Genomic DNA, 13,159 nt, shown 5'->3' on the forward strand with positions numbered 1-13,159 from the left:
GTCCGCTGCTCCAGCCCGGGCTTCCAGCGGAGCCTTGGGGGAGGGACCCGGCTCCTCAGAGTCCACAGCGGGACTAGGAGACCGGGGGCGCGAACGCGTGGGAGCGCAGTGAATCCGGGGGACGTGCGGAAGGCTTCCACGTGACCGGCGTGGGCCCGGACAGATGTCATGTCCTCCAACATTTGAGCACCTACTCCTGTACCAAAGGTGGTCTGGTGGCGCTGTGGGTTAGGCCAACCACAAGGTGCATGGTTCAAGTCTACTAACCCCTCCACGGGAGAAAAACTGGGCTGCCTGTTCCCATTGCGTATTTACGGCCTGTATTAAGGTAACTGAGTCGGAAGCAACTCGATGGCAGTGGTTTACTCTCATCTATAGTGGGCAGACGTCTGGGAACACGCCTTCAATGATATCAGCCCTGCTTTGGGGGTGGGGGGAATTGGGGGCTCCGGTAGGTAGAGGAGTTGCCTGCCCTGCAGGATGTCTGGAGGTCCAGGCTGGTTTCCAGCCAGGGGCCCTCTGGTAGCCTGTCATCATCGGGCAGTGAAGGCTTGTTACCAAGAGGCTAAGTTGCAGCGGAGCTTCTAGGTTAGAGGGACTAAAAGAAAACAGGGTGACTGACTTTCAAAACCAACCGTTGAGAACTGTCGATCACTATCATCCACCTGCCACCAGTCACAGGCTGGGCAGCGTTTCATGGACTGGCGCACAGGCTCCACCACCATTAAGGGCGGGCAATGTGCCCAGTGAGGGGCCAAGGAGCTGTGGGCGAGGAACCAGTGTTCCAAGCAGTGGGAACAGCGCGTGCAGAGGCCTAGATGGTGACTGGAGGTTGGCTTATGGTGGCCGCCCCACAGGATTCCCAAGAGCAGCCCATCTCATCTCTCCCTGGTAACAGTCCAAGCTGTCTGATGTCCGCCATGTGGGCCCAAGGAAGTCACTGCCAGGTACAGCCCTCCTGTTTTGTAGGAATGGAGTCACTTTATTAATAACTTCCCAACAGCATCTGTAAACATCGGGTACAAAAATATTCCATGAAACTCTGTTTTCCAAGGGGGCCCACCTTGCCCCTAGAGGTCCCGGGAGAGGCTTGCTGGGGCCAATGGGGGTGCTCTGGGGTGGCCAGCCTCCACCTCAAGCCTTCTACCCATCTCCATGTCCCACCCCGACAAGATACAGATTGGAGAAAATATTTGATACTGTCATCAGGAGAGGGACAGGGAGACGAGTCAGTGGGGCTGGGGCAGCTGATGTTCTCTGCCTCCAGGAGGGAGTTCCAGTTTTTGTTAGTCTCTAAGTGTGGTCTGGGCAGCTCTCAAGCCCTGGCACCCCTTTGGAGGGTCCCAGCAGGGTTGGCCACACTCGTGGGCTGGGGGTCATGGATGCAGGAGGAAGAGGAAGGGTGGGCGGAAGACAACCTCAGAACCCAATGCCCAGGAACCCCAGAGGTCAGACAGGAGCCTCGGGAACCCGGAGCAGGGCTACTCGCCGGGTGTCTCCTCCTCATCGTCGGTGGGGCCGCGCCCGTTGATGGTGGGGGAGCGGGGCCGGGCCTGGGGCAGGTCCTCGAAGCCAGGGCTGAGGGGGAGCGAGATGAGGTCTGGGCTCGTGTCACAGGAGCCTGTGCTCTGCTCCGAGGTAGCAATGGTGGTCGTGGTGCTGGGTGGGATGGGGTCCTCATCTTCGTCCTCCAGCAGGGTTGCCTCCGGGATGTCTGAGGTGGGGAGGGGGGTGGAGGGAGGCAGGAGCCGGCTCAGGATGGCCAGCCAGCTTAAGGGTCTTGCTTGCCATAGAACACAAGAGGGTCTTGCTGGGTGTATGAACCCACCACCTGCCCCTCCAACCCTTGGGATAGGACTTGGCCCCAAACCTTAAAAACCCAGTTGCCTTGAAGTCAACTGTGACTCTCAGCAATCCGACAAGTGTCAGCGTAGGGCCATAGGGCCGTAGGGCCATGCTGCCCCCTAGAGATTTTAGTGCTGTTAAACAAATTGATCACCAGGCCTTTCTTCCAAGGTCCCCTCAGGGTGAACTGTTAGCAGCTGAGCACTCACTTTTAACTCTGCGCCACCCAGGGGTTCCCGGACCCAAGAGGGAAACTGAGGCCCAAGCAGATGAAAGGCCTCCCCCTGGAGATGAGAGCAGAGAATACAGACTCTGGGTCTGGCAGATGTGAGGTCTTTTTTGAGGTGGTTGGGAGGTGGTGGAGGGGAGGTGGTGCACTTCATCTGGGCCAGCACGCTTGCCTAGCCACACTCATCTCTCTGCTCTGTCCCCGGGCCTTCTGGTGGCACTGCCAATTGCCCCTGTACCCTTTCCCTTTGCTCCCAGCACGGGCAACAGCCTTGGAACAGGGAGCTGCCGACCCTTTCAGCGAATGTTGGAAACTGAAGCTCAACAACGGGGACCACAGAGGAGTGATGGTCTAAGTCAGACAGACACAAGTTCGAGTCCTGCCCCTGCCTTGTCCTGGTCGTGCGTCCCCTCTCTGGGCCTCAGTTGCCCGTCAGTGGGATGGAGAGTTCCAGTGGGAACAGCCTGGCTCTGACTGTGAGTGGCACACACAGGGGTGAAGGCTGTCCTCAGCCTTATTTAAATTCCTGTGTGTGGCTTCTGCTGGGGAGGGTCCTCCACCTGACACCCATGCTGCCCAGAGGACTGCCTAGCCCTTGTTCTCTGGACCCACTCCCCAGAAGACATCAGCCCCTGAGACCCTTATCAGAACAGGTCTCTGCAGTCACAGAAGCCAGACTGGGGGTATAGGAATGTCGGGGGGACACTTACGGCTGAAGGCTTCAGGGTGCTGCCGAGCCAGCTTCCCTTTCAGGGTCCTGGGGGGAGAAAGCATGAAGGCTAGCGATGACAGGAGGTGGGGCTGTCCGCTGTGGCGTTAGGCTTACAGTGGGCCCCTCCCTTTACCATTCCACACCAGCAGGCCCCCCACCCCCATGGAGCCTCACTGGGGAAGGCGAGGGGATGCCCACTATCTACCCATCACCTGCTTCCACGCTCCCTGGGGGCCTTTCTTCCACCCAATCCGCAGGTCCTCCTACCCACTCCCCAGTAATTGCTCCTATGCGGCTCATCCTGATATTGTCTCTCCATCCCCAGAGCAATGGCCTCTCTGCCTCCCAGCTGGGGCCCTTGGGGGCTGGGACTGAGGCTCAACATGGGGCACATGGCGGGGGGTCCAGGCCATGGCAGCTCAAAGGGCAGTGGCCCCAGCCATCACGTACTGGCCCTTGGGACATTGAAGTGCACCGAGAGCAGGTTACAGTTGAATTGTGTCCCTCCCAAAGGCCCGGGGAAGTCCTCACTCCGGTTCTTGTGTGACCTCGTTGAGAAGACAATCTTTCTCTGAAGATGTTAAGTTAAAAAAGGTCAGGCCCAGTGCTAGCAAGTGGACTCCAACCCCTGGTGGCTCGTGTGCTAGAGAGAGCTCCAGCGAGTGCTCAGTGGTGTGATCTTAAGTGATCACCAGGCCTTTCTGCATGGCTTCAAATTGCCAACCTTTGAGTCAGTAGCTAGGAGCAGGCCACCTGTGCCACCTTTGAAAGTATCATTTAGTGACATTAACATGGTTATCCCGGAGTCCCCGAACCACTTCCAACTCCTGGCAAGCCTAGGTGTGTCGGAGCACACGTGTGCCTTTAGCCAAAGTTGTTCTGGGCCAATTCACGCTGCCCACCTTTGGGTTAGTAGCTGCACACCCAGCCGCCTGCACCTGGGCCCACAGCTCGAGCCAAGTAGTTATCTTGTTCACCACTTTCGTCTGTCTGCCACACGTACAGCGTGAGCTGCCCCACTGGCTGTGACACTTCAGGTGCAGCCTGCCAGACTGTGCCCAGGCAAAGCACCAATCTTCTGGCCATTAGTGCAGAGCTCAGCTGCTTGTGCCACCCAGAAGCAGGGTGGGTCCCCATTCTGAGTACTGCCTTATAAAAGGGTGACAGCCAGGGCGCCAGAGTCACACACAGAGGGGAGGAGCCAGGTGAGGTTACTTTGATAAACTTCAAGGGGAACCAAGGACGTGGTTGCTATCAGACTCTGAGCCTCTCAGAGACCCCAAAGAATCAACACAGCTGAGGCTTCGTGCGGTAGTTACGTAATCTATCATCAAACTGAGATGAGTAAGAGTGAAGGGGTGGAGTTCAGCCTGTCAATCAGGTTGCAGCTTGATGACCTCATTTGGAGGCATGAAGGCAATAAATAGCTCGCTCACTCCCTGGGAGAGGTTTCTGTTGACAAGCCACATGGAACTATGCTGATGGCAGCCACCGCCTTGGAGCTGGAGACCCACGCCAGCACTAAGATGCTTCCACTGCCACTGGATCCACAAGACTTTCTGCCCACTGGCCTGTGATCTTCCTGCACTGGGTGTCACTGCATGTATATTGTGTGAGTCTGAAGAGGAATTTACAGAAGTACTGGACATAGGGGCTAATATCGGACTTATGTGCTTGATCTGGACTGGGCTGGGCTGTTTCCTTAATGTACAATTACTCTTTGTAAAAAGCTCTTTCCTACACACATGAGTGTCTATAACCCAGACTAACACCTTGTTTTGGATTCCTGGCCCTGGACTGGGAGACGGGCCCATTCTAGTGCTCTGGCACCACCACATGTGGCCGATTGTTTCAGCAGCTCGGGAAGCCAGCAGAGCATTTGCTGCTTCCGAAACCAACTGTTTGCACAGTTTTGCTACCGTGTTGTTTACAGAGGGCGACCAAGGGCTCCTCAGAGCCCTGGCCCATCTCAGCAGCCCGAGCAGACCCTTCAAGCCCTTTCTACGTCATGGTCTTTGCCTGCCCTTCTCTTGTCCTACAGAGCTCGGCCCATCATTCATGTTACCAAGCAAACTCCTACTCTACCTTCAAAACTCTCACCTGCAACCTGCCAGTCCCCCTCCCAGAAGCACCATCAGGACTAGTCTCCTACCCATGGAGTGACTGGGTGAACTGGCTTCCCCACTGGGGGCAGAAACACACACACACACACACACACACACAAATAAATGGGCCACACCTTTGGATTTCTGCTTTCCCCCTGAATATCACACCTGTGCTTGCCCACTGGTTTCTGAGCTGCCCCCCGCCCCACCTACCCCTACAAAAAAGTACTTTCATGAAGGATTTAGCCAGCCCTGTCTTGTCTCTCAGTCTCTGCTCAGAGCTGGCTCAGCAGAACACTTTTCCCCATCAATCTAAGGTGACCAGGGGGTGCAGCGCTGGGGCTGAGGGGAAACCGGCAGAAACAACACAGGGACAGAACACCAGAAATCTTCCTGTGCCCAGGGACTATTCCCCGCTATGCATGCTTCCTCCTCACTGAAAACGCAAGGACCCCCAAAAGCAGGTCATGGCATGTGCTTGAAAGAGCTGGGGCAGGGGCAGGGCGGACGGGTATGGGGAGCAGAGGAACAGCTTTCTCCGCCTGCTGTTTCCTGCCTTTGAATCACGTGTCCAGGGCTATGTGACTTGCTGGGAAGTTTCATAAAATGCAGAGGCTTCATGGTCTTTATCCCCAAGTTTGGATCCCCTCAGCTCCCTCAAAGCTCCAGGGGGTACACAATAAGATCTTGGAAAAGCAATGAGCAGACTCCCTGCGTGTGTGCGTGTGCACGTGCACCCACGCGCAGGGACCCAATAGCGTGCGTGGTGTCTGCTGAGAAGGAAGGCCAGGCTCCGGTGGGGAGCCAAGGGCTGGGCAGGGCTGGGCAAACACCCACCGGACCCTGCGGAAGATGCTGTCCAGGTCCCGCTTCATCTCCACCAGGGTCCTCGTGTGATGCAGGAAGCGCTCGTTCATCTGCTGCAGGCGGGCGCTCGACAGGTTATTGAAGTTCAGCAGCATCTCATTGGTCTTCTCAAACCGGTCCAGCCTGGAGGGGCAGAGAGGGCTGCTGCTGCTGCCCCTAGCCTCTCGTGTGTGTCCGACCTGCTCCTGCTTCAGGACCCTGTTCTGTTGAGCACTACATGTGCTGCTCAAGGCACCTAGTGAACAAACTCCTATTCATCCCTCAACTCCCCACCCAAATATATATTACCTCCCTTTAGGCATGCTCTGCTTCTGTTCTACCCCTAGGCCAAGTTTCTTCCCTCTGGCCAACCCCTGACTCCAAAGGACCAGCAGGGTCTATGTGGAACCCCTGGGCCCAGGCCCAGGTCCATGTGATCTTAAGAACCAGGAAAGAGGGGACAGGGGCTTGGAGTGGACACCCAGAGCCCATCTGTAGACAACTGGACATACCCTTACAGAAGGGTCACAAGGAAGAGATAAGCCAGTCAGGGTGCAATATAGCACCGATGAAACATACAACTTTCCTATAGTTCTTTAATGCTTACTCTCTATAGTTTTAATGACCCCAATTCTACCTTACAAATGTGACTAGACCAGAACATGTACACTGAGCTCGCAACACAGGAAATCCAGGGCAGACAAACCCCTTAAGACCAATAATGAGGATGGAGATCCCACGAGGGAAGGGGAGGTGGGGGAGAGGGAACTGATCACAGGAATCGGCATATGACCCCTCCCAGGGGACGAGCAACAGAAAAGTGGGTGAAGGGAGACAGCGGATGATGTAAGAAATGAAAACAATAATGTATGACTTATCAAGGGTTCATGAGGAAGGGAGATGGGAGAGAGAGGGGAAAAATGAGGAGCTGATCCCAAGGGCTCACGTAGAAAGAAAATGCTTTGAAAATGATGATGACAACATATGTACAAATGTGCTTAACACAATGGATGAATGTATGGGTTGTGATGAGAGCTTTAAGAGCCCCCAATAAAAGTATTTAATAATAAAAAAGAAGAACCAGACATGCTAAGCACCCTTGTTCAGGGAGAGGGGTCAGGAAATCACACCTGTGCTGTTTCACACAGGAGTGCCCTTTGACCCAAGACTGAAGCCCCAAGAAGGCCATCCTCCCACTCCAGAGCTGTAATGGATGACAGCCCCCCTTCTCCGCGGGGCGGGCCACAGGGTGAAGCTCCCTTCAGGGATCCCATGCTCTGCGGATATGCAGACCCCCAGCCCTGCCAGGAAGCCAACCCACCAGCTCTAGGACACCCTGAAATCCCCCTCTTCCATCAAGACCTTGAGATAGAAGCCTCAGTGGCTCACACTCGGCTGTCCACAGCTGCACCCCCTGCCTTAGCCCCGCTTCCTGGGCCAAAGCCTCACCCCCAAGCCAGAGAGGAATGTGCTGGCCCTAGGCGGGCAATTCACTCACTCCTCACTGCCTGCATTCTATGGCCTAAGTGGGCGGTGGCATGTCCCACTCACATGTTCTTCTGGGCCAGGATGATGGCGTTGACGTCGTCCGCATTGACCATGCTCAGGACGCGACTGCAGAAGACTCGCGAGGCCGAGTCTGGGGCGTCCATCTCTTCTTCCTTCTCCGCTGCCTGAAACGGGTGGGAAGACAGGGGGGGGGCCGCTGTCAGCCCCCCGGCCCAGACGAGGCAAGGCAGGAGGCCTGGATCCAACACTTCAGGGGTTTTGAGAATTGAGGCATCTCTTGTGGCTCCAACAGTTAAGTGCAGAGCTGCTCACTGAGACGCTGGTGTTTCATGTCCACCCAAGGTGCCTCAGAGGAAAGGCCTGGTGATCTGACAAAGACTCAGCCATTGAAAAACCTTATACTTCGCAGTTCTATTCTGACACACATGGGGTCCACCAGGAGTCAAGGCTGACTGGACTGCAACTGGTTTGGGGGTTTCTGGCGGGAGGAACACAGTAGGAGGGGAAGGCCCAGCACACTGCATGAGCTCATTGAGAGCCCTTCAGCGGCACCCAAACATGGGCGAGTCCCAGCCCCGTAGCCTGGCCCCCACAGTCACCAATTCCCTCGCCTGGTAGCCCAGCCCTCGTCCTCCCTGGGTCTACCTGCCTTAAAGTCCCACTGTCTCGGGTTGCCCTGTAGGCCCTAAAAGACACGCCCGTGTCCCTGTGGCTGTGGGAGTGACCTTATTTGGAAAGGTCTTAGTGGATGGTATCAAGTTCAGAATAAGGGCATCTGCTGTTTTAGGGGCTGTCACATCCACCCCGGAGTCATGGGGGGCCCCCTGAGGGAAGGCAACGTTGCCCTGTCTGGGCCCTCAGCGATCCTTAGCAGATGGACTCTGGTGACCGCTGACTGATTTCTGAAGTAGGTCTGCAGGCCTTTCTTCCTACACCATCTTAGTCTGGAAGCTGTACTGAAACTGGTTCAGCAGTCTGGCAGTCCCCACAGATACCAGGGTGGTGGCTGTCTGAGGTGCACCGGCCAGGGTGGAGCCAGGCCCTCCCACGGAAGTCATTAGCAGCCCCCGCCATCAAGTGGATTCTAACTCAAGGTGATCTTCCATAGCAGCGGTTCTCAACCGGTGGGTCGAGACCCCTTTGGGGGTCGAAGGACCCTCTCACAGGGGTCGCCTAAGACCATCAGAAGACACCTGTTTCCGATGGTCTTAGGAACTGACACACCGCTCCTCTATCTGTCTCCTGGCGGTCCGCCCACATCCGCCCACAGACGAGTACCTGGTGTGAAGACTATTACCCATGCTACACCAATCTTCAAGACAAAGTGTCATTCATTTGTCATTAGAAATAAGTATTTCACAACATAGAATGACATCTTGTTTTTGTGAGGAAACACGATGCTTTCATGATGTTCAATTTGTACAATAAAAATACATCCTGCCGTCCAGACATTTATCTACATGACGATTCATCACAGGAGCAACATGACAGTGATGAACGAACTAGCTACGAAAATCATGTGATGGCTGGGGGTCACCACCACATGCGGCACTGTCTGAGAGGGTCGCGGCATCAGGAAGGCTGAGAACCACTGTTTTATAGGATTTCTGGGACTCTAAATCTTTATGGGAGCAGAGTTTGGACGGCCGACCTGTGGTTAGGAACCCAATGTCCGACCTGTGGGACCACCAGGCTTCCTGTGGGGGGAGCCCGGACTTCAACCTGAACGGTGTCCTCCCGGGAAGGGCAGAGACAAAGACGCAGAGACAACGGAGGCTACAGGTCAAGGATCCCCAAGGATCAGCGACACCACTGTAGGCAAAAAGAAGGGTGGTTTCTCCCCTAGTTGCTTCAGGGAGTCACAGTCCTGCCGACCCCTGTGGCTCTCAGCTGCCCAGTGGGTGACACGTGGTTACTGTGAGAACCGCATTGCCCGCATTTAATCATTCGGCTGTTTCCAGGCTTTCATGAAGCCATTAAAGCCAAGAATTTGACACCCACAGCCAGGCCTGCCACCACCCAGAGAGCATTGCAGCTCCTAACTTTCCTGGCTCAAAGACTTTCTGGGTGGGCAGATGGGGCGTCTGAACCAGGTCAAGAGAAGGCCCCAGCTTCAGCCATGCCCGCCCCCTCACGGCCATGGAGTCGGTTCCACCTCACTGTGACCCTACGGGCAGGCAAGAAGTGCCCCTGCCTGTTTCCGACACTAACTCTTGATGGAGCAGACAGCCTCATCTTTCTCTTGCAGAGTGGCTGGTGGTTTCAAACTGCTGACCCTGTGGTTAGTAGGCCAACACGTAACCCACTCTGCCACCAAGGCTCCTACCTCCAGCTTAGGAAAAACCCGGATCTGGAGTTCTGGCTTGGCTCTGGGGCCCACACATTGAGTACCTAAGTCCTCTTCCTCTCTCCCTGCTTCTCGCCTTTTCCTTTCTGCTTCCTTGTCAACGAGCTGGGCTGTTAACTACACCGTCAGCAGTAAGAAACCAGCAGCCCTTCCTCAGGAGAGACGGCCTTTTCACTCCCATGGAGTGAGTCTTGGAAACCCACAGGGGCAGTTCTACCCTGTCCCCATCTACTCTACTGCAGGGAGTTTTTGGTTTTGAGTGGGTGGAGGGAGGGGAAGGGAGTTGTCTGCATATGTAAATAAACTCCAGGTCAATTTTAAGGTCTGGCCCTCCCACCAAAGCCAGTCCTGACCAATCCCGGCTGAGTAGGTGGCAGACACTTCCTTTGTACAGTAGGGGTTAGTAATTTCATCTGCATAGGCCTACTGACCAGTCCCTGCAAGGTGCATACCAATCGCAGGACCAGGCACTAGGCAAGGGCCAGCCCAAATGTCAAGTTGTTTACAGTTTGCTCAGGGGGTGTCAATCAATCTGGGCAGGAGTAACCAATCCTCTAGAGTAGAAAACTAGGGAAAAGGGAAGTTGTGGGGGGAAGTCAGATACTTGCTGCCAGACTGCTGTCTCATCCCACGGGGCTGGGCCTGCTCCCTGCTGCTGGAGACAATGGACTACTTCTCTCTGGAGCTTGGGACCATTAGCTTGGTTCCTGTAGGAGGGGTTTGCACCCTACTGATAATGGTTTCTATGGAGACCCAGAGACCACCCTCTCATTACTAGGTACCCTATAGTGTAACCCCTCCCTGTGACGTATGTCTCTACCTGTAATTAGTGGGCTGGCATGCCCCCAAAAGTTATATAGGTGTGGGTCAGCAATATAGAGGAACTCGGACTCCGACCTCGTGGACTCTGACCTCCCTGACTCTCTTCCCCCTCTCCCTTGTTCCCTTTCCCTCCTTCCCTTCCCCCTCACTCCATGTGGACCACTAAGCTGGCCTGAGGTGAGCAATGGTACCATGTAACATGTCTGACTGTATTATTTCTCATGCTCTCAATGACTTTAATATAATGCTTATATATCTCAACCGTACAATTGTGCATTACTGAACCCAGAAGTAGTATTACTGAATCCGAGTAGTAGTAATAGTAGTAGCAGCGGGAGGGGGCTGGCCCTTCCCCTCCTCCAGCGCCAATTTTTTAATTTAATACTACAGGAAGTCTCAGGGATTAGGAAAAATCTCTCAGATTTCCAGAGAACTAAAGCAAAAGGCCACATGAACCACAAACTCATTTCAACACCCCACCCCACCCTGCCCCGCACACATCAGGCTGTGGTGGTCCCCTAGACCCCTCACCGTCCCTGGGGGGAGACCTGGGTTTGATTCCCAGACAACGCACCTCACTTACATCACCATCTGTGGCCATGATGCTGAAGCCGTTTCAGTGCGTCGTTTCTAGACTCAGAAGTCCCCAGGCAGTACAAACGACTTGCACTGGACAACTAATCGAACTGCCTCTTTTTTGGCTGAAGATGATCCAACAAGGGTGCTAGCAGTACATTGACAGGGAGCTGACGGAAATTCAGGCCAGATTCAGAAGAGGATGTGGAACCAGGGATATCATTGCTGACGTCAGCCTTGGTTCAAAACAGAAACTACTAGAAAGATGTTCTACTCCTGTAAAGAGTTAGACTAAGGTAGACTAGGAAGAAAGCCTGCCGACTGACTTCCAAAACATCGCTCCTGAAGACCTAGGGCTCTCAAGGGCCCAACTGTGACTGATCACTGGAGAGCATGTAGCTGTGTTGTGTGTGTACGCGGGGGCACCTGGAGTTGGAGCTGACTCAGCTGCCAAGAACAAGATCCACACCCAGGATGACGAAGGGCCTTCAGAGCCCACTTAGGCCCTGATTCCGTTTACTGAGCAGCTGCAGGTCAGTACACCAAGCACAGCAGCAAGCTCGCAAGCTGAAATCTGTTAGCTCCTCCTTGACAGATGAGAACACTGGGGCTCAGTGCCTGAGAAGCTGGCCCAATTTCGCCCAGCCAGTGAACCCAGCGTCCACAAACTCAACCCCCCACGGCATGCCGGCTCACTAAAGGTGTACATCTGTGCGGAGCGCCAGGACTCGCCCACAGAGGGCCAGCTGTGCTTGGAGCAGCGTATTTCTCCCAGACTTAGCAACTTTTTACCCCCCAAAAGTATTCTCCCCCCCTCCCAGCCCTCTATTGTGAGATTGCCTTATTTATGATTACTAGCAGGGCACAGGGTTTTTCCCCAAAAGACACCGTGGAAGGCGAAGAGCGGCTACTAAAAATCCGCTCAGTGTTGCCAAGTCACTGCTGGCCCTCTGGGGCAGGGCAGAACGTTTCCTGCGAGTTTCCACAACTGTCACTCTTGACAAGGGGAAAGCCCCATCTTTCTCCCTCGAAGCAGCTGGTGGCTTTGAACGGAGGGCCTTGCGTTTGGTTATTGCTCTGTAGGCCCAAATGCCTTCTAGGAAGGCCCCTGGGGGTGTGCAGAGTTGGTACTGGCTACTAACCTGAAGGTTGGCAGTCTGAACCCATCAAGCAGAGCAGAAGAAAGGCCCAACAAGCTGCTAGCCTCAAACCAGCAGCCATTGCAAACCCAACAGCACTCATTTCTACTCTGCAGAATATTGGGGCGCCCGGGCAGGCTCCCTGTAAGGGAGAGAACTCGACAGCACTGGGTCTGCTCTTCTTCCCATTTGTTGTTTTTGCTTCCAAGGAGCAACTGTGGTCACACAGCCCCTTCCCTCAAGTAAATGGTTTCACTGAGCTCCTACTGGGCCAGCCACAGACATCAGTGATCTCAGTATTTCCAAAGAAGCTGCGGTCACCACTGCTGAAGGGGACATCCGGGTTCCAAGAGCAGGATCCCATGGGAGAAGACCCACAGTTAGCACCTGACCAGCAGGTTCTGCAGGGAACTGTTGACGTCTGTCTCTGGCTCCTGCCCATCTGGGTAAAGGGATTCATGCAGCACCAGTCCCCCTCCACTGCCTCCCTCAGGAAGCCCTCCCTGAATCAAAGAGCAGCAATGATTCCGCACAAAAATCTAGATCCCTGCTCGAAATAACACAGATAGGTGAAAACAGGCAGCAATGGGTTTGTGCGACCTTGGGCAAGTCAGCGGACTTCTCTGACTCAGTTTTCTCATCTGGAAAATGGGAGGTGTCACAGCCCTAAAAAGGCCAGGGACAAGGGGGGCTGAAGCGGATCTATGAGCAAGCACGTTCTCAGGTGTGGAAGTATCAGGGGTCGGGGCCAGGGAATCGGCATTTCAACGAGTGCCGGGCACTCCCAGCGGCGAACACTTTCCCTGTGCTGCATGGAGTTCTCCATCACCACGACAAGGCAAGGGCAGACGGAGCCCGAGCGACAGTGGGCTTCCAGGGGAGAGCTCCGGAGCCCAAGGTTACACTGTGAAGAGGGGCGGCGCTTCGACTCCACCCAAAAGTCATCCAGCTGAAACCTCCGGACTTTGCGGCCCGGTCTCCGGACAAACGCCGAGCGGGCCCGGACTCGCACATCCCTCACGCCCCGCC

At 55.0% G+C, this 13,159-nt stretch overlaps 1 protein-coding gene across 2 annotated transcripts in view; it reads right to left on the reverse strand.

Annotated features, from left to right (window-relative positions):
• Positions 1 to 958: 958 nt before the first annotated feature.
• Positions 959 to 13,159, reverse strand: part of KXD1 (KxDL motif containing 1) — a 12,553-nt gene continuing 352 nt past the window's right edge. Inside the window, exons 1-5 of one of the 2 annotated variants that reach the window (XM_045299259.1) lie at positions 10,990 to 11,087; positions 7,289 to 7,410; positions 5,729 to 5,881; positions 2,785 to 2,831; positions 959 to 1,714 (exon numbers count right to left, since the gene is read on the reverse strand). In XM_045299259.1, the coding sequence (XP_045155194.1) occupies positions 1,482 to 1,714; positions 2,785 to 2,831; positions 5,729 to 5,881; positions 7,289 to 7,410; positions 10,990 to 11,016 (582 nt within the window). In that variant the 5' untranslated portion in view covers positions 11,017 to 11,087 and the 3' untranslated portion in view covers positions 959 to 1,481. Of the gene's footprint in view, positions 1,715 to 2,784; positions 2,832 to 5,728; positions 5,882 to 7,288; positions 7,411 to 10,989; positions 11,088 to 13,159 lie in introns of those variants that run through there. The other variant, XM_004705252.3, reaches the window with a different exon arrangement.

This window comes from Echinops telfairi, unplaced genomic scaffold (assembly GCF_000313985.2).
Source record: "Echinops telfairi isolate 266 unplaced genomic scaffold, ASM31398v2 ScPeMD7_7457;HRSCAF=8495, whole genome shotgun sequence".
Classification (NCBI taxonomy): Eukaryota; Metazoa; Chordata; class Mammalia; order Afrosoricida; family Tenrecidae; genus Echinops; species Echinops telfairi.